Consider the following 20,571-nt stretch of genomic DNA (forward strand, 5'->3'; position numbering starts at 1 on the left):
CATACATATTGATATCCACACAGACACAGAAGGACTTTAAAAAGGCCAGTGACTGAGAATCATATTGACCAGTTTTGGACAGACTCTCACTCCATGGCTCTATGAATGTGAGAGCTGGGGGAGTTATGCCCTCTCCCTGAGTGCCGGGGTGTTTGAACAGGCCGATATGTCCATGTTTGTGTGGAACTGTGAGCATCTGTCTGCTCCAGATGAACCCGGGCTGAGTGCTTGCAACTCCCAGCAGTCCTCTTGTGAATTATTGCCTTTGAAAACCAATAAGCCATCATCGCCAGAGCAACCGCATCCTATAGGTCTGGTCCATATTAGCGCAGAGTGATGGGCAGTTGTATACAAATGTGGAAGCGCAAATGTGTAGGATTTAGTGCAAGCCAATGTGTGGAGCAAAATTGTCACCACTATCTTGTACAAACTGGTTTCATCTTATTCCATCTTCCTTGCTTTGGAGAGTTACTTGATTCTGATGAATGTTTTTTGGACTATTGGGACTATTGGAATGGACTCCCATTCATTCGCCTTTGATGATGGCCTAATTCTGCTGATGATTATGTGTTTCAATTCAAAGAACTATATAAGTCTGGTTCGGGGGAAACATATTTGAATGAGCTAATCTTTCATGGCCATTTATTATGCCTGATAATGCCTACTCGTTACTTTCCTCATGACTAGGTGCTGCGCACACTGACTGTATGAAATGATTAGGAACATCTGCATGAATGCTAAAGTCTGTCAGCATCATGTGGGTTTGTAGCCTTGGACCTCAAGAACACTGAATAAGAAAAGCTGTGTTTAAGACACAGACCTGCTCGGGCAGTAGCAAGTGTTCTAGATGAAGATGGCACATTATGTTCTCCAGTTCGATTCAGAGAGAAGTGTTTTCTGCTGGTAGACCCAGCCTCTTTGAGTAAATCTAATTTGCAGGGCTGAGGAACACAGGCTAGAGGTTAATATCATTTACACCGCTACACTTGTCTTGGTCAGAGATTTCCGTAGAACTGATGTACTTGTGGCTGTCACTTGATAATTTAGATCCTGCAACCAGAGATGAACTCTTAAACTAAGGAGCATTTAAATTAAATTAAAATGATATTATTCCAATATTTGAACCACTAATTTCTTTAACCTAAGCGGCATAAAAGCAAAACATACCTACCCAAAATCTAGAGTCAAACCTGTGCTCCTTAAATATACAACTAATAGACTTCAACACTTTAGAGCTACATGATTGATGAACGCTAGGAATGCAGGTATGCAGGACTTTTTCACTGGTATAATTGCAAAACTGGTATAATGTTACCTCTTTATAAATAGTATTTTAGGTCTGACGCTAAGTATGGCCTAGCAGGTAAAGGCACTCACTGTTTCACTCATCTTAAATAGAGAACATTGTACCATTGAAGTAATGCAGCCTTTAAGATCAAGAATATAAAATGGCAGAAGGTAAATGCATATCTCTCCCATAATCAGAGGCAACAACTAGTCCTGCAGGGCCTGTGATCGAGTCAATTAACCCCAACGGATCCAGTGTAACAGTTTTACTCACACATACATACCCAACCACACACACACACACACGAGTCAAACCCTCTTGCACAGAGAATGAGCCAGTAGCGAAGACTACATGACCTGTTCTTAGAGTAGATGTGATGTCAACCTCAAACTGAAACACAAATCTCTGAATCATCAGAAAATAGCACAGGACCCTGAAAAGCATCAGGCCTGACACTAATGCAGTGTGAGTGCTGGGCCGGGCTGAGCGACAGCACAGTACGAGTGGGACCTGAACAAAGAGAATGAGGCTTGCAAGGATTTGATTCATTGCAGGAGGGGATCAAACTTGACATGCAGGAATATCGTCACCCTGCAGCTACACAGTAACACTGACAAAAATGACGACGATGCACACTATTCTGTAACCTTAAAGAAAAGTCACGTTAAGTATGTACTTTAAAAATGGTCTTACATTGTTTGGAGCTAAATCAAATGTAATTAAAGCCTCTAATTTGTACACATCATGATTCATGACCTTCCAGTTATGTGAATATAAGGTAGGCGTAAAAAAAAATGAATGACACACCTCTGGGCAGAGTTGCATGGAGGCATCGGGCATGCTCAGTCTGCGTACAAATCCGCTCCCACTCGTGAAGAAGCGATCGGCACCGCTGCCCCAGGTGCCACTGATGGGACGTCCTGTGTTGTAGAACATGAACGTGTCACTGCCAGAGGTGGCTGTCAGGCAGGTCTTGTAGCAGTACGTCTTTGTTAGGGAGCCGTTCCCACGCACTTCGATGTAGTGAGGCTCCACTTTAAGGTCCCTCCGAAGCATCACGTTGTTATTAGGCTGTGCCCCAGGTGGGCCGCCGCCGCCGCCGCCGCCTCCCCCGCCGGCACTCACGCTGCTGCTCCCACCATCTAGAGGGGGCTTCTGTGACACGCAGCACGGGGAGCAGGACCCAGGTTGGGTGCAGTAGGCATGGCAGCGGACGATGGCCAGCACCACCACAGTGACCAGGAAAACAAAGGTGGTGGCACTCAAAGCCACGATCAAGTACAGGGTCACGTTGGAGAAAAGCAGTGTGCTGTGAGGTCGGATGATCCGCTTGGGGTCAGGAGCCACTTTGGGGGGCACCTCCATGACAGCCACGTTGATGGTGGCGGTGGAGGAGAGACTAGGCTGCCCATGGTCCTTCACTAAAACGGTGAGAGCAAAAGAGGTGGAGTTGTCCTCCAGGATCCTCCGAGTGGTCCTGATCTCACCGGTGTGCTCGTGCACCTTGAACAAGTCCAGGTCAGTAGCCGTCTCCAGCACGTACACCAGCCAGGCATTCGGACCAGCGTCTGCATCGTAAGCCACCACTTTGGTCACCATGGCACCAGGCTCTGCGTTCTTTTGTACCGTTTCCAAGGAGCGCGTGCCGTTGCCAGGAGGTTTGACTATCAGTGGCGCGTGGTCATTCTGATCCATGATGTAGATGTAGACAGTGGCAACGCGGCTGAGTGGAGGAATGCCCCCATCTTGGGCTTTGACCTGGAAGTGGAACTCTCTCAGTGACTCATAGTCGAAGGCTCGCAGGGCATAAGCCTCGCCTGTGTCGGCCTTCACAGACACATACGAGGTGACAGGGATGCCATGGTTGTTGTCGTTAAGCACTGTGTAGCTGATGCGTGCGTTCTCTTTGATATCGGCGTCTTGAGCTTTCACAGTACACAAAGAGGCACCGGGGGCATTGTTCTCAGCCACATAGACGGTATAGGAAGTCTGTTCAAATCGCGGCGGGTTGTCATTAACATCAGCCACGTCCACCTGTATGGTCTTCTGGGAGGAGAGGGGAGGGTTTCCTCCGTCGGTGGCACTCAGAGTGACGTTGTAGGCATCGGTGGTCTCGCGGTCCAGGAAGGCTGAGGTAACCAGAGTGTAGTAATTTCTAAATGACTTGATCTTGAAAGGAAGGCCTGCTGGGATCTCCAAGCTCACCTGCTTGTTAGCGCCCGAGTCTCGATCAGTGACGCTAATGAGGGCCACTACTGTGTCTGCGCGGGCGTCCTCCCTCACGGGGCTGGACAGAGATGAGAGCACTATCTGAGGGACGTTGTCGTTCACGTCCACCACCTCCACCACTACCTTGCAGTGTGCCGCCACGGCCCCGGGGCCCTTGTCCATCGCCTGGATGTACATCTCGTAGGAGTTGGTCTCTTCATAGTCAACATTGCTCTTCACTCTTATTTCTCCGGTGTTAGTGTCCATGCTGAACATCTGCCTCACTCTCTCGGGAGTGTAGCTGCTGAAAGAGTAATAAACCTCTCCATTTGTTCCCTCATCCAGATCAGTCGCATTCAGTTTTATCACCAGGGTGTCTTTGGGCGAGTTTTCTAACAGTTTCACCTTGTACACTGAACTGTCGAACATGGGGACATTGTCATTCGAGTCCAGGACCCGGATATTGATTTTGGCCGTGCCTGTTTTCTCTGGCATCCCACCATCCACAGCACTTAGAATTAATTGGTGGTAAGGCGTCTGTTCACGATCAACGGGCTTTTTGAGCACGAGCTCGATGTTCTTTGTGTTGAGGGAGGGTTTGTTAGATACCAGCGCAAAATGGTCGTTTGTGCTAAGCTGATACATACGAACTGAATTGGACCCAATGTCCGGATCTTGCGCGTTTTCAATTGGGTACCGAGACCCCGGTAAAGCAGATTCCGTGATTTCCACTTGATACTCTTCACTGGGGAACTGCGGCGCATTGTCATTAGCGTCCACGATCTCCACCTCAACATGGTGCACCTCACTGGGGTTTTCCACCATCAACTCCAGGTTGATGAGGCAGGTGTTGGATAAATCGCACAGTGCCTCCCTGTCGATCCTTTCATTGACAAGTAGTTTCCCGTTTTTGGGGTTGACAATCACGTAGCGTTTACCGCTGTTGGACGTTACCTTGATTTTCCGAGTGGCGAGCTTTCGAATATCCAGCCCCAAGTCATGCGCCAGATCGCCGACCAGTGCCCCATTTTCTAGTTCTTCCGAAATCGAATATCGCAATTGTTCAAACGAAAGGCCACAAAATAAGGAAAATATCACAAAATAAAAAGGCACATTATTTCCTATCCACTTGCATATCCCCGCCACAGCCATTGCAAGCTCATAGGATCCGCGGACGGATTACACGCAGCCTTCCGCCTTTTTAGCTTGCAGTATCTTGCATCCCAACACCTCATTAAGGTGGACTAATTCGTCTCCCGGTAAAAGAAACACACGCGGCTCATCCATTGTGTTAACCGGCTGAAGTGAATCCTCTCCAGCGCACCCATATTTCCTTTGTCCGTCATGCGCTTTTTTGTCTCCAATGCGCGCTGCTGACGGGTGTGTTTCCCTGTCGCCGGAGCTGTGAGATCCGTCAAGACTGTTGAAATTTGCCTCAATAAAACCGGAAAATATGTGTGTTTCTTTCAAAGTAAAATTATAAAAACTATTATTATTATTTTTTTCTTTCTCAATCGGCTCTATCAGAGTGAAGGAAAGGAGAATCGCGTCCAGGAAGCATGAACAAGCTCTTCCATTTGTTTTAGTTAGATGCTGTAATAAAGGGCTGGGTGACAGCTTGTCAAGTGTTTAATCAAATAATAACTCATAGTTTCTTGAAATGTTTAGGCATACCAACCAAACACTTACTTTTACCACATTTAGTTGGGTTTATATTGGCCATGAACCACGTGCCACAGCTGCATGTGTGTGAAAGATCAGAAGCATGGTATGACTGTTTATTCATATGGGATTTATTCTGAAAACGCTAACCGGAAGTATGTAATTGAATGTCGCTGACTTGACCTTAGAGGGGCGGTTTCCCACCCTAGCGCGCTCCCAGGCTCCTGCTCTTCCCTCTCCACTGTGGCGCAGCTCCCCTCCTCCACACCCATTTTCCTCCTCTCATCCCTCCATTGCGATGTCGGTGTCGGGTCTGGGAGCTGATAGATGACCAGCACATTAAAGCACCTCCAGAATTAAGAATGGCGGCCACACATAACGCATAAATGCATAGGCTGTGTATTCACCGGCACCAGTCATTCATTCCATATATCTGAGTCGCTGTTCAGCACATGGTTGAAAAAAAATCTATGGTGAAAATGGAAAATATAACCGTGGGATGTAGCTAAATTGTTTAATTTACCGGTTTTAAATTAGTCTGGACTCACTGTTGATCGCAAGGTCAGGGCTAATCTGCAGAATGTTCAACACCACCACCCTCCCCAAAATGGAAGATATACATCGCAAAATCGTGGTCGCGTGCATGGATACATGCGCGGGGACCGACTTATGTTTGTCTTCCATTGTCTGTCCTGGAGTCGGAGTGATGGTTAATTTTGCCGGTAGCGATTCTGCAGCCCAGCCTTATACCGAATGGCGAGCATTTGGGCACGGCGCAGAGGAAAGAAAGCATTGCACTGACAATCACATCCTTCCCTCCACATGGATCACTGTCAGCAGACCTCAGACTGTCAGGTCACATAATCGTATTTGATGCCCGTGGTGGTCCCCATAAAGCAGAGGTCTCATTTCCTCTCTGTGGAATATATCCCGAAGAGAAACATAGGGTTATATATATGGGCATTGGGGGGGGAATATGATAGCGTGTGGAATATACAGTCTGGAATGAATAAATACCGAGGCTGTATTAATCAGCATGCATGATGCTGGACTGCAGGCTATGTCACAGGAAGACCCAGCCTGCAATTACAAGAGTTCTCTGTTTACACTTGTTGTATATCTTCACTCTTCAAGAAATGCAACAATTCCCCTTTTTTTCCTTTATTCTGTGAACTGAATTTCTAGGAATTCACTTCACAACCCAGTTGGTGATCAAACCTCAAGGAAACACATGACAAAATAATGGTATACACAAGCAAGTGTCCGCATTGATGTTGTACCAGAGTTTCTCCCAGGTGAATGTTTTTTCCCCCTCAAGGTTAATTCACGAGTGTATATTTACAATCTTTCAAATGTGTCTTCTCTCTTTGTAGACTGGAGTTTAAACCAGAGAGTTGATATTGTGTCTACTTTAGCCAGGGCCTCCATTTTTTTGTAATTTCACAATTCCTTTCCTTGGCATTGAGGGGGTCGTCCCCTAAATGTATCCCGGTCCAGTAGTAGAGTACATTTTCTCTTAATTAGCACTACCAGTTTTTTTTTAACATACTTATTGTTACCTATAAATAGATTGTTTTAGATCTTTCTTTAAGCAATTTTAGTCCTTTAGTCTTAGCGGTCTAGTAGAGGTGTATTGACGGAAAAGTGCGTTGACTTGTTGAATACAAACATATATTGGTGTTGACTAAACATCAATGGGAAAAGTTTAGATACAGCTCACATGCAACAATCTGCTCTGTTGTTGTCCAGGGTACCATTTTAAACATCTGTAAATGTCCAGTTAGCCCTGTAGAGAGAAGGTAGACACCATTCACTACAAAGCAGTTCTGAGGCAATATATATCTTCATGCTTCGTCGGAGTGAACTTCTCAAAGACGGTGTTATCCACACGCTCTAAGTGGACAACAACCAGGAATGATCAGCCACAGAATCACTTCAGCACAATGGACAGCTCCCCAGGCTCCGGCTGGGTGAGCTGACAGAATGAAGGCATTATCCACATCAAACCACTTTGCATCTGGATAAATCTAACCACAGTTTTATGATCACTGGCTATATATGCATTTGACCTGGTTTGGATCTTTTTGATGTAAAATAGTAATCCAATTAAACATACTCTAATTAATATGGATCTAGTGAATTTGTAGCATTGGCCAACTCCAAAATGAATATAATTTGTTATTTACTTATGTCAAAGCCAGAGGTTGTTGCTATTTGGAGCACAATCCCTATTTACTTCGATTAAAATATAATCTATATCTGGTTGTATTAGTTAGATGACGATAATCTCATGTTACTGCAGTTATACATACACACAACAAGCAAGTGACTGAAGCTCCCACAAAGAGGTGTTAAGGAAATCAGCGGTAACACTGTCTATGACACCCATGTCTATAATGCATTATAAACATAATTATAATGGTAAATATAATATAATGGACTCGTAGTTGTATGACGCTTTTCTAGTCTTCACTCAAAGCGCTTTGACACTACATGTCATTCACCCATTCACCATGCAAGGTGCCACCTGCCCATCAGAATTAACTAACATTCATACACATCCGTACACCGCAGGTGTGGCCTTGAAGAGCAATTAGGGGTTAAGGACACATCGACATGGAGCTGGGGATCGAACCGCCGATCCTCTGATTGAAGGACGACTCCGCTCTACCACTAAACCACAGTCGCTCGTTTATTTCTTTGTATAGTTGTAGTTTTAAGCATTCATACATATCCATAATGCTTTATAACAACAATCACAACATATTATAAAGCATTTTTATAATGACTTATAAGTCGATTGTCATAATACTTCATAATTGCTCGTCACTCACTGACTTACACATTTATTTTGCAAGGATCCTAGTGTATTATAATTCCCATTGTTGTAATACATCTAATATTTTTAATGCATTATAATGTGTTTATAAGATAATATAATTGGTGATTCATTCATATTTATTTTGTCTTTAGGTAAAGCAAACAGTAACAGCCTTTCAAGGGTGACGTATAACATTGAAAAATACATAAAGATGAGTTAATGCATTGGAATTGCCAGTTCTATTTCATTCTTTACCATTAAATACCCGGGTTGCTTCATAAGATTTTTTGGGGAAAATATCTGTTTGTGTATTATATTTATCTCCAAAACAGGGATTGTTATGGAAACATTGAAGGAGCAAGTGAGTCATACACAATGAGACTAAATGGGGATTACTAGGTCAGTAACCACGGCTCTCTTGTGTAAAATTTGGGATGGAGCCTAGAGATAACGACGATCAGGCAGTGGCTTAATTAGCAGCTATTGCTTCATGTACCAAAAAAAAGGAAACTGGAAGGATACCACTGAATACGGGACTCATAGCTTTTTAGCTCAGTGACAAGGAACAGTAGCCGTAAACTCTGTCTTGGTATGAGCAACAAAACTACTGAAGATTAAGGATCATTACCACCATTTCACTGTGAGAGTGGAGCCACAGTATTTTGGCTGAAGCAAAGGGAGTCTGGGAAATCCGTCCAAAACAGACGAGCAAAGTCGGTCACAACAGCTGGCAGGGCAAGGCTGTCCTGATAGCCCTGAGCAGGATAGATCACCGGGTGAATAACTCTAATGGAGGAGGGCCATGATGGCTGCTTTGAAAAATCTATGCAGAGTCAGCTGGACCACCGTTAGATGTCATAATAAAACAATTGTTTTGTAAAATATTTTCACCAAAAAACATCTATTAATACATGCAACTAAATAAAAAAAAGAAAATATCTGTTATATCTATAAACAGGATTTGCATGGACACAATATGCATTCCCATTCAAGTAAGCATTTCTGATTGTTCACCTGCCTGGTTGTAGGAACCATTTTGGATCTGTTGCATAAGATGAAATTCTGTTTCCATAGCAACAGCAATTTAATGTCTCTGTGCCAGCGGTGATCAACATTCTAAATTTGATGTACAAACACACAAAACGATGCTTTATTTAGACAGCGACATAACATAAAGTCAATGGAAGCCACGTTAGGCGTGCCAAAGAAGAAAACACTGTGATATTCCTTCTTAATTCAAATATGAAATTCGATAAGAGTTCAGTTATTGGGCGACAGGACGGCGTTCTGATTCTAGAGGCAGCTGTGGTGTCCTTGAGCAAGTCTGTGTCTGCCTGCCTGTCTGTCCATCTGTCCATCGCACGTGATAGTGATTGTCTAAAAGATTCAACCTCACAAATATGGCTCTTTCAGTGTGGATGTTAAGTAAGTTTTTTTTGGACATTTGGACAAAATATACAATATCTGTGCTGGATTCCAGCTTCCTTGCAGTCATCTGAAACAACAAACAGAATGGCCAACGCAAACTAGTGCAGCAGTGACCCTTTGGCAAGGGCAGCCACACATACAATAAACCTGCCACAGGCGTCACTCAAGATGGAGCCTAAATCTCACTGGACTTAACTCCATCAGCAGGCTACTCCATCAGCCGGGGCCACCGGATCAGCATGGACTGGTTTTCCCCAGTGAATATGAAGCCAGTTTCTTATTCATGTACACGCTTCCATATATAAATATTACAATGATGTAAGACATAAATTCCCTCTAATCTACAGCAGCTTTTGCCTCATCAAAACAAGATGTAACTGGTGTAAGATGAAGGCGACAAGACAGACGTTGTCTGTGGAGATCTGGTGCATAAAATCACACTTTGCAGATGCAGTAATAGATTTTGCATTTCCTGTCTTGTCCGCGCGCGTTTCCAAATCAGAGCGACAACCTGTTCATGTCCATTTCTGCGGCGATGCGATAACTGCTTTATCTTTTCACGCAGCCCAGTCACAATAATAATAAAAATCACACATCAGTTGTCCCTCTGGCTTCTGCTCAAGTAGCACAGCGCTGGACACTTGCTTAAGACCTCTTCATATTTGTCCTTCCAGCTGTGGTGGGAACCGAGGCTCTAGGTGTTAAAACTCATGACCCCATTGTGCATGGTCCCCAGTCAGGGTAACTTCTCCGCTGATCTGACTCACTCATACACAAATGGGTCAGGCATCCACAGCCTGTCTCACACTGACTGGTATTGTTGCATGTTGTACTTGCAACACGGTTTCAACAAACAAAACAGCACGTTTGATTAGCAAAAGTGAAGATTTATGGATTTACCCAAAAATCATCAAGGCATCTAGAAGAAGCTTGTGATATAACAATGGTTCCTCTTTGTTTTATTCTGTAACTGCAGCGGTTTTGAGTGTAAAAGGACTTGTGCATTCGCAAACAGTTGCACTGATGCACTTGTCTCGTTGGCAAAGTTGCGCTGACATGGCCTAATTATGTCAGAGCTTTTGAATCTGTTCCTAAAAATCCAAATGACATGTGCAATAATACAGTAGCTGGTCTGCACTTATTATGATAGTCCCCAAGGCCTAAAAGCACAGACAGAGGGCACTAGAGCACACTGCTGCATGCCAAAGCTTGAACTGACTGTTGCCATTGTTGTTGAAGATTTCTATGATTAATCGGGAGAAGAGTCAAGGTTTTCAATCTATGTCAATAAACAGAGTCTTGAGAGAATCAAAGTTTTCGTCTTTATTGCTTGCAAGCAAGAGAGCGGTTCAGCAGACACGTATCTCAGTGTACTGCGAAAACGCTTCTGCCAGTGATCGCTGGACATGTCATTTTATGCACATACAGAAAAAGTAACACCCAAGATGAGTCATACACAAAGCAAGAAGTTCTGTATGCACGGTAAGCAGAACTGGGTTCAACTGGCCTGTGTAGGCGCCCCAAAACGGACTTTTGTGCTTAGCTTAGTTTTCTCAAACCTCTAAGAAACAGAAGTTGAAAAACAGGAACCATGTAGTTACTAGGTTTCGACATTTCACACGAAGGGCAGGCAGTGTTTTCTACATGCCTCTGCATTTTCCTGTTTTTGCTTAACAGACACTTTAACATACATTTGATTAGAAGCACATGGTTAAAATATATTTTCCATTACACCATCTACAGCTTTAAGCAAGGAATTGGCCTCCAAATACTGCTATTTGGGACTAAACCAACAGTACATTGTTTAATTAATATAAAAGGAGAGTAGTTTTATGTTCAAGATCAATATTGGAAAGTGTGCTAGTGCAAATACATACGTTGAAACTGAGTTAACAAAATTGACTTTTATATCTAGACAGGATTGAACAAATCCACATAATCTGGTTGAAATATGCTTAAGCAGCTTTAACTCATTTCTGAAAACCGTTTTTAATATTCTAATCCCGTACTCAATCGTGAAGCACACTTACTGGATCAATACGCTGCTCTCTGCGAGTACGGCTCTATGCAAACAAAAGCAGCTCTCTAATTGTGAAGGAAGGCAATTTTTAGAGTGATTTATGATGAGGCCCAAAGACTAGAAATGAAAGCAGTGCAGCACTGCATTAAGAAGTCCCGATGATGTATAATGGTTTGTCTGTTTGCTTCCCTTTTCCAGACCACAAATCATCATCCGATGGAGCTGGTACTTCTTTGCAGTGCAGAGGAGAAGGTTATCTAGCTCTTCTGTGATTGATGCACATTGCATTGATTCGCCAGCCCATCATAGGGCCGGCACATGGAGGTTTTCAGTACACCTGACCTGTGAAAGGACACCTTAGCCCGAGTTGCCATTTAATGTCACACCATTTATACGATTAGACGTGCTGAACAAATCAGAGATGTGGGTAGTTAAAATGACAGGGCACCCTGTAAACACATACTGTCAAGTAAACAGTGTACTAAAAAGTAGTATTTTTCTACCCCAGTGTCCTGGTTTTGTTTGCAGCTGGGTTGCACAACACTTTCAGCACCATAGACATCACTAGTTCTGAAAATGTAGCCCACTGGGGAGGTAAAATTGATGGCAAGTATTACTCAGCACACATGAATGTAGCCACAGGTGCACTGCTTTATTTCCTCCTAACCTACTTCGAATTCTTTTAAAGCACAAGTAACCAGCAGACCTGAAGGCCTTTAATATAGCCGCGCCAGCGTTGCAAAGTGGCATCCATTGGGTCACCACCTATCCAACACACCGTATGATATATAACTGTCTTGAATTTCAAGCTCTAAATTTAGCTGATGACCGATTAATGTATAGATTTTTAATTTAACTTGTTATTTTATTGCATTTCTAGCAATAACTGGTAATACTACCCAAATCCTTTTCAAACAAACAGAGATATTACTAAAGTAGACAGACTTGGTGCTATTGATTGTAGTGAGATTTGCCTCAAATCATACAAATGTATTTGGCCCTCACTCACCAGTCTCCTGCAGGACTGCAGACTGACAGCCCTGTGTGGTCAGAGCAGGCGCTACAGTTTGGCTCTAGGCTTTCACTAATCCTGACAAAGCTATTATTTGTCTGCTTCTGCGATTTGAACTGGAGGCACATCGCCTTTATTTAGTTTTCAATTTCCAAGAATTAGTACAGAGCGTTATACAGAGAAACTGGGTCAGAATGTGTGTATGCAAGGGGAATTTTAGAGAGGGAGAAAGAGAGAGAGAGAGTGTGTCAGATTCCAGAAGTCACTTTGGATAACTCCTTTTCATATTTCATCACAGACATAACAGAAAGAGATTAAAAAGCTTTATTCAAACTAGCATGATCAGGCAGAACATTTAAGCCAAATAAGCAACATCAAAAGTTTTGACAATTAACTAGACTTGAAAATAAAGCAAGACCATTCTCTCCCATACTGTCTTTGATCCACTAAGTGGGATGGAACTGGATTGGGTTTGATGCAATTCCCGAAGCAAACTGTACAATCTGACTGGCAAATTAGCAGAGGAAAAAAAACAAAAACTGAGCGGTGTTACACAAATGAGAAGTAACGCAGTTTTACTATACCAAGCACAAGCACCCCCTGTGCCATTTGATCACAGTGAATACTGTAGATATCAAAAAAGTCTACTGTATAAAAAACACAAAGTATAAAGCAGTTCAATTTACAGTTAAATGCATTTACCGGTTCTCAGTAGAGCATGAAACCAAAAGGCTGAGCCCCTATCCAGCGACGTCTTAGCAATTCAAGGTATTTCATCATTGGGGTACTGCCATTTTTGTAATTTGTAATATTGTATGACATGCCTTCATTTCATTCATCAACAGTCACATATATATATATATATATCTTTTACAATGCAGAAGGCACGCAAGGAGCTCATCATATGTGCAATTGGTTAATTCTATAAACACTGTTGGATTCAACCGGTTCAGGCGTTGATTGCACACATAACATGTACTCCACAGCAAGAGATCCCTCATTAAGTGACATCTTTAGTCTGACAGACAGCTGTGTTTATGTCTGGGAAGCCTGGTGCACCACCAGCGCCAGGCAACAGTGGGAGAGGATGAGCGAGAGAGACGTTAGATTTCACTGACTCAGAATATGTAGCTCGATACATCTCGAAATATTCTCTCTCCGCTGCATTACCGAGTGAGTGCTGCGATCACATTTAGACCTGGTGCATATTTCAAAGTGCTGTCATCTGCTTAATACTTCTTACGCACTGCCTATGTGTTCCTGATTTTACTTGCACAGTCAGCTCTAAAATACTGCGAGTATAATTAGCACTTTGCTCCCCTTCTCCCAATCCCATCTCCCAATTAGGCTCGATCATTTAGCACCCTAATAAGTGGTCCTAACGAGCTCCTTGTTTCTGAGAAATGAAAGTCCTGGGCTTCACAGTAGTGCAACAGCGCTACCTTTGAGGTCAAGAAAAGTACTCTAGTTTCAATTTGTAACTTATGTACGCTATCAAAACAACATCATATGCACTAAACTACGGATATGCAACACAAAAATGCCCTTGAAGAAGCTCACAAAAGCAGCATTAAAAGTTAAATACATAAAATATCTATAAAAACATGAATATTCATAACACAATACCTTGCCTGGACCGTATAACCCCCTTGTACCATGACAAAGATCAATACATTTCAATATTCTTAGTCTTTTCAATAAACAGAGTATTTATCATTAGAAAATATGTTTTTTGTTAAATTTCCGCTGTCGTGTTTTCTATTAAATTGAATATGATTTGCACTGTGTGCAATAAATGACTGCAGTTCATATTTGTATTGCCAGATTTATCGGTGGGAATTAGATTGGGACGATAACAGCTTATAATTGTGAAGAGAAAAATCTTGTGTACAGAAAAAGTGGATTTGACATTTGACCCTGTTTTTGAAAAATACTGTTGGTCATGTTTGAACGTTTTACATGCTGCCCGCTCTGGCCCCGTTGTGTGATGTCATAGAGCCTCTGAATGAATATTTGATGAGGACACACCTCCCCCCCCATTCAACCTCGCACACTGTAATTCGTGACTCCCCATTACAGCTAGATAACGTGTCCAATCAGATATAACAGCACAGATGTCGATAAGGTATGAACTGTACACCTGATGTTGGTGAGGCCGTCAAAAGTCCTTTTGCTTCTCTGACCTCATTATAATTGCAATAGAACTACAGCATCTACAATCAAATAAAATGAGAAACAATGGATCTCCTATGTTTTTTTTCATTCTTTCATTCCTTTTTTGTCATTTTCACACATTCATCAGTGTTGAGTAGAACAAACATTGTAGAAAAAAATCAGATCATTGATTATTTCATCGGCAAGTTGCTAGTTGACAGTGTGACCCTTACTGAACAGCAAGACTCATAATACGGTAGAAACCATTATTCAGAAGAAAAGATCAACACTGAGTGAAAAGCCTGAATCAGTGACGTAACCAGCTACAGTTCAGCATTTATCAGCTTTTTACGGAAGAATCATATTCACCCTGATCCATATGTGTGTTTGTGAATAGGCGTGTTTTGAGCTCTTGCTTAGAAAAGGTTGCATGATTGCGACTTACAGATGTGTTGAGCTACTGATGGTTCCTAGAACTACAGCACACAGAGCAAACCCTGGAATAGAAGGCAAATATGTCCACTGAGGAGTTTCAAAGCGTTAAGGAGGGAATGATTGACTACATGAGGCAACGTCCGAAGGCAATGTCCAAATGTCCTGCCGTGAATGATTTCAATATGTCCAAATATTGTTGAATGTTGGAGAATCATGCAGATCCATGCTTAAGAGAGAAAAGAAGGTAGAAAGCTGAGGTGGTTCGTGGTCGATGTTTCTAGTCGCTAGAGAGAAAGAACAAGTTGGAGCAGAGGAGCTGAGGGAGGACAGATGTTTTAAATCTTCTTTGTGAGTCACAGGGAAGAACTCCAGGCAGAGACTCTCATGAGGTGATGATTATATCATGGCAGTTCTCTTCTGGGCGCCTGCTGAGAGACAGAATATAGAATTAGCCCACACAGAAAGTCAACCTGCATATAAACTTGTAGAAAGTCCTCACTCATGCAACAGTGGATCGTGACTGGTTACTGCCACCGTCATTGGTTTTAATTTAGGGTTAAATAAACAACTTGCTCCTATAATTTTTCTGTCAAATCATACTTGTTGAGGATTCAATTTTTTTTACCATGGAAATCAGACTGACATCATACACAGCTAAAATAAAATAGGACAAACGCATTAACTTATAATAGGGAAGCAAAGGGTGTAATTAAAGCATGCACACGCATGCATCGAAATGTGCTATTTGGTATTTGGTGGGCCAATATTACAACTACAGAAGGGAAATAGGCTTATTATTATAGGCCATACATTTGAGCTCATGTGCAAGGATGCGGAGATAGTTGACACGGTCTGTGCTCTCAGGTATGTTACATGCCGAGATCCTATTTGGGACAAATCATTCTCTGAGCCCTTTTTTTTTCTATCTGTGCCATCCCTTTACCCCGAATCTCCGCCAAGCCAGCCAGATGTGCACAACACAGGTCTGACCAGCAGCCAGTTTTATTCTAATCTCAGCTCTCAGTAAGCTATCTGCTTTTTTTTCGCAAAATTTATATTGTACTGCCCCACAATGACTGTTGGTTTTGTGAGGGACAGAGTCTGACCTGGGACAAATGGAAATATTTGATTCTGCTCTGTTTAATCAGGACACTGTGTTGACCAAAGGTCTGCACCAGGAACTGTGACAGTTTATCAAACCGGATCGTTGAGCCAAACCAAGAGTGGATACCAAATAGGGAAAGATAGAAAATTATAGTGGCTCTACAGGATGTAGTTAGCAACCAGCATACCTCCAGTTGTAGAATGGACTTCCTGTCATTTTGAGTACTTAAGAACAGAAGAAAGAGACAAGTTCAGTGGTACGTGTGAAACTCAGACACTCACGCTTACAATACATACACATCATCTCTCTCTCTCTTTACACGCGTGCGCCTGTGCATTTATGCAAATTGATGTTGTTTAATCTTTCAGTGGACCACTTGTTTCAGTTTAGTCTGCCGGTCCAGCTGCACAAAAGCAAACAACATCTGGATCGGTTTCTGGAGACCCCAGAGACCCCCAGCATGGTGCGCCTCGGTACAGCGGTATCTCTTGTCCTTGAAGAGAACTCCTCCATGCCTGGGCATCTTTGAAGCGCTCCCCCTCTTACACAGCCAATAGTTAGGCTCTGATTGTGTGTTATGCATCTGCAATAAATGACCTACATACTACATAAGACATCGAACAGTGGCACAGTTTTCAGTTGTTTGTTTGCGCTAGAAATACACTGATATTAATCAGCGTGCCTATTCTCTTGTAATTTATTTCACAGGTTTTTTACTTCTGTTGCCTTTGGAAATAGGTACATTACAGTCAATTATATATAAATGTAAATATAACTGTGCAGTAGAATGTTTAGGAATAATTTTGGACCTAATGCAGTATTTTTACACCATCAAATATTTTTCCCGTTTCTGTTTTCATTTGCAGCATGTTTCATTTGTACTTAGACTACACAGAAAGAGACTTGAATCACAGAATATATATAAAGTTATTAAAATGAGTTCCACCTTCACCAGCAGCAACATTGAAGTGATGAACATATTAATGCATCAATAATCATAATTCAATGACATATTCTTATTCTGAAATGGGCCGTTGTGCATGATGAGTACTTTAACTTTTTTAGTAATTTTGGATGCTAATACTTTTGTACTTTTATTTAAGTAAACATTTAAATGTAGGACTTTTACTTTAAACTGAGGAGGTCTTTATTGTGGTTTCACTACTTTTACTTAAGTAGCATATCTGTGTACTTCTTCCACTACTGTAGTTTTTCAGTCGTTGGTGTTAGCCTAAATGCATTTCAAAGTACGTGTGATGATGGGAGAAGTACTCGGATCCTTGACTTAAGTAAAAGTAAAAAATACTTCAGTACAAATAAAAGTCCTGCATTCAAATCTCAGCACAGGACAGAAGCATTATCTCTAACGTGCACTTAAAAGTAAACACAATAAAATGACTTGGTCCGCAGACAACCTGGCCCCCGTAACTGATACTATTATACTGTATATGACATTATTATATTCTTAATACTGATGCACCAATGTGCAGTAGTATTTTAATGTTGTAGCTGATCAAGGTGGAGCTAGTTTACCAGCTTGATATTATAGACTGTATATGAAAAGCTTTATGTCTCTATGTTTAAAATATGTATTAACGTCTGCATGAAATAAAATAACCGGAAACATAAAAGAGTTACACTGAGGAAATGTTCTCCAATTTGGCATGGGACCTCTTTCGAATGTATATTTATTTATGTATGTATATAACTAGGAAATAATGGTACTGCGGTACTATAGCAAAGGCACTTCTTTGAACTTGCAAACATTATTATATACGACAAAACATCCGTCGGCCTTCCAGGGAGTAAAAAGAAATCATGACATGTAAGAACGTTTTATACTACAGTAGGTCCATGAACACACCAATTAGTTGTCTCATCAACACTTTTTTCTGCTTTCCTCTGTGTTGTCTGCAAGCACTCATACATACCTCCAGTGTGGATGCTCTGGAGTCTGTGGTCTCACTTGGCCCTATGCTCCTGGGTATACTGGACACGAAATAGCCAGCTCCTTTGGGAATTATCGGCTGTCTCACGACCACTTTGCCTTTCCTGGTCTCAGCGAGGAACAAGCTGTACCAGTAGGCATCGCTGGAGATCAGGGTGGAATCTGCGATGGTGGAGCTCCTCTGGCTGATCATGCTGTTCCTGCTGATCACGCTGTTTCTGTTGGGAGGGGGGATCTTGAAGGCCTTTGGCTTTGGTTTTTGACACTTCAGCACAATAATAACCAAGATGGTTATCAGTAGCAGAAATGACACAGCCCCTAAACCGATTACTAAGTACAGGTTTAGGTCTGTGAAGACGTCGTACTCCAGCGGCAGCTCTGTGGTCTCCGAAAAGGACAGGACGTGTTCCACCGTCGATATCTTGATAGTGACGGTGGCGGAGCGAGACGGCTGGCCGTTGTCTTTGGCGATGATCACCAGCCGCTGCTGTCTCGGGTCTCTGTAGCTGAACATCCGTGTTGTCCGGATCTCGCCGTTGTACTGGTCCAGGCTGAACAGGGTCATGTCGGTGACCTGCAGGAGCTGATATGTGACCCTGGCGTTCTGCTCGGAGTCGGCGTCGATGGCGATCACTTTGGCGATCAGGTGCCCCTTGTCCGTGGACCTCGGTATCACCTCCTCTACCACGGAGCCCTTGGCTCGCCAAGGTGACACTATGAGAGGGGTGTTGTCGTTTTGGTCCAGGATGATGATGTGAACTGTCACATTGCTGCTCCGCGGTGGAACGCCAGAGTCCCGGGCCTCGATGTGGAAGAGGAAATCCCTCTCTCTCTCATAGTCGAAGGTCTTCAGGGCATAAAGATCACCATTCTCAGGGTTGATGGAGAACAGCATTGACATTGACGTGTTAACAATCTCCTTCTCCATTATGAAATAGACCAAGTACTGGTTCTCGTTGAGATCGGGGTCAAACGCACTAAGGGATGTCAATAGCGCCCCTGGTATATTGTTCTCCACAACATGGATTGTGTAGAAGGACTGGGAGAATGCGGGTGCATTGTCATTGATGTCGAGAATCTCCAGAGTGATGGTTTCGGTCTCAGCTAAGGGCGGCGAGCCCTTGTCCGTCACTCTCAGCGTGACGTCGTATTTGCTTATCACCTCTCTGTCCAGTGGCTTCGAAACCAGCAGCTCAAAGTAACCCTCCGAGGATTTATTCAGGAGGAATGGCAAGGATTCCTGCTGATGCAAGGTGAGCTCCACTTGACCATTGGCTCCCGAGTCCCTGTCGTTGACGCTGACCACCGCTATCAGTGTGCCCACGGAGACGTCCTCCGTCAGTGAACTTTTCACAGACTTTATGGTCACCTCGGGGTAGTTGTCGTTCAGGTCTGTGACGAACACCATGACTTTACAGTGTCCCGCCTTGGGGTTCACCCCTCTGTCCTGAGCCTGGATGTGCATCTCGAAGCTCTGGCCCTCCTCATAGTCGATCACCCCCTTCACCTTGATCTCACCAGTGTTTGGGTCAAGCGAGAAGAGCTCTTGAGTCTTCTCCGAGGTGTACAATGTGTATGAATATACCAGCTGAGCGTTTGTGCCTTCATCCAAGTCTGTGGCGTTTAAGGTCATGACCACCGTCCCCGCAGCCGTGTTCTCCGAGACATTGACCGCAAACTCCGGCTGACTGAACAGGGGGGCGTTGTCATTGATATCCAAGACGTTGATAACGATGCTGGCTGTGCCGGAGCGGGGAGGCACCCCTCCATCCACAGCGGTTAAAATCAAATTGTGAACCGTGTGCTCCTCTCGGTCCAAATGACCGTTCAGCACTAAGTCCACGTATTTGGAGCCATCGCTGCCAGTTTGTATGTCGATGCTGAAGTACTTGCTTTCGCTGAGATAGTAGGTCTTGATCGAGTTCGCCCCCACATCCGCATCCACGGCGTTTGTCAATGAAAAGCGCTCACCGGGAGGGGTTGCCTCCGATATGTCCAAGTGCATTGTCCTTCTGCGGAACACGGGCGCGTTGTCGTTGATGTCCATGATTTCCAACTCGATATTAAAAATGCGAATGGGGTTCTCCAGTATGACATCCATTTTCAGAAAGCACGAGGTCGCTTTAGTCATGCATATGCTCTCCCGGTCTATCTTCTCCCGGATCACCAGCTCCCCGGTTTCTTTGTTGATGTCGAGGTAATTTTTGCTGTGAATGACATCGAGCTTTGCGCTGCGCTGCACCAAACTGCGAACATCCAGAGCCAAATCCGTGGCCAGGTTGGCAACAAAGGAGCCTTCTTCCATCTCCTCCGGAATCGAGTACCGGGTGATAGAGAGCGCACATCCCCACAGTGCAACGAACGTAAAAACTGCCGCGATCAAATGTCTCCGTACGGGTGCAAAGACACGCGCCATCGTCGCTGTGGTGTTTTTTTATTATCTCGAAGTGAAACAGATCCGTCCTTAGCGATCAGGTCGTCTGGATGCAG

The 20,571-nt window shown here is 43.4% G+C and overlaps 1 protein-coding gene across 1 annotated transcript in view; it reads right to left on the reverse strand.

Moving 5' to 3' along the window:
• Positions 1-20,571, reverse strand: part of LOC116389019 (uncharacterized) — a 43,097-nt gene that overhangs the window by 13,357 nt on the left and 9,169 nt on the right. Inside the window, exons 6-8 of the mRNA XM_031857409.1 lie at positions 18,065-20,502; positions 5,363-5,478; positions 2,096-4,664 (exon numbers count right to left, since the gene is read on the reverse strand). Of these exons, the coding sequence (XP_031713269.1) occupies positions 2,096-4,664; positions 5,363-5,478; positions 18,065-20,502 (5,123 nt within the window). The remainder of the gene's footprint in view (positions 1-2,095; positions 4,665-5,362; positions 5,479-18,064; positions 20,503-20,571) is intronic.

The sequence above is a fragment of the Anarrhichthys ocellatus genome, unplaced genomic scaffold, assembly GCF_004355925.1.
Source record: "Anarrhichthys ocellatus isolate YVR2014 unplaced genomic scaffold, GSC_Weel_1.0 scaffold18, whole genome shotgun sequence".
NCBI classification, from domain to species: domain Eukaryota; kingdom Metazoa; phylum Chordata; class Actinopteri; order Perciformes; family Anarhichadidae; genus Anarrhichthys; species Anarrhichthys ocellatus.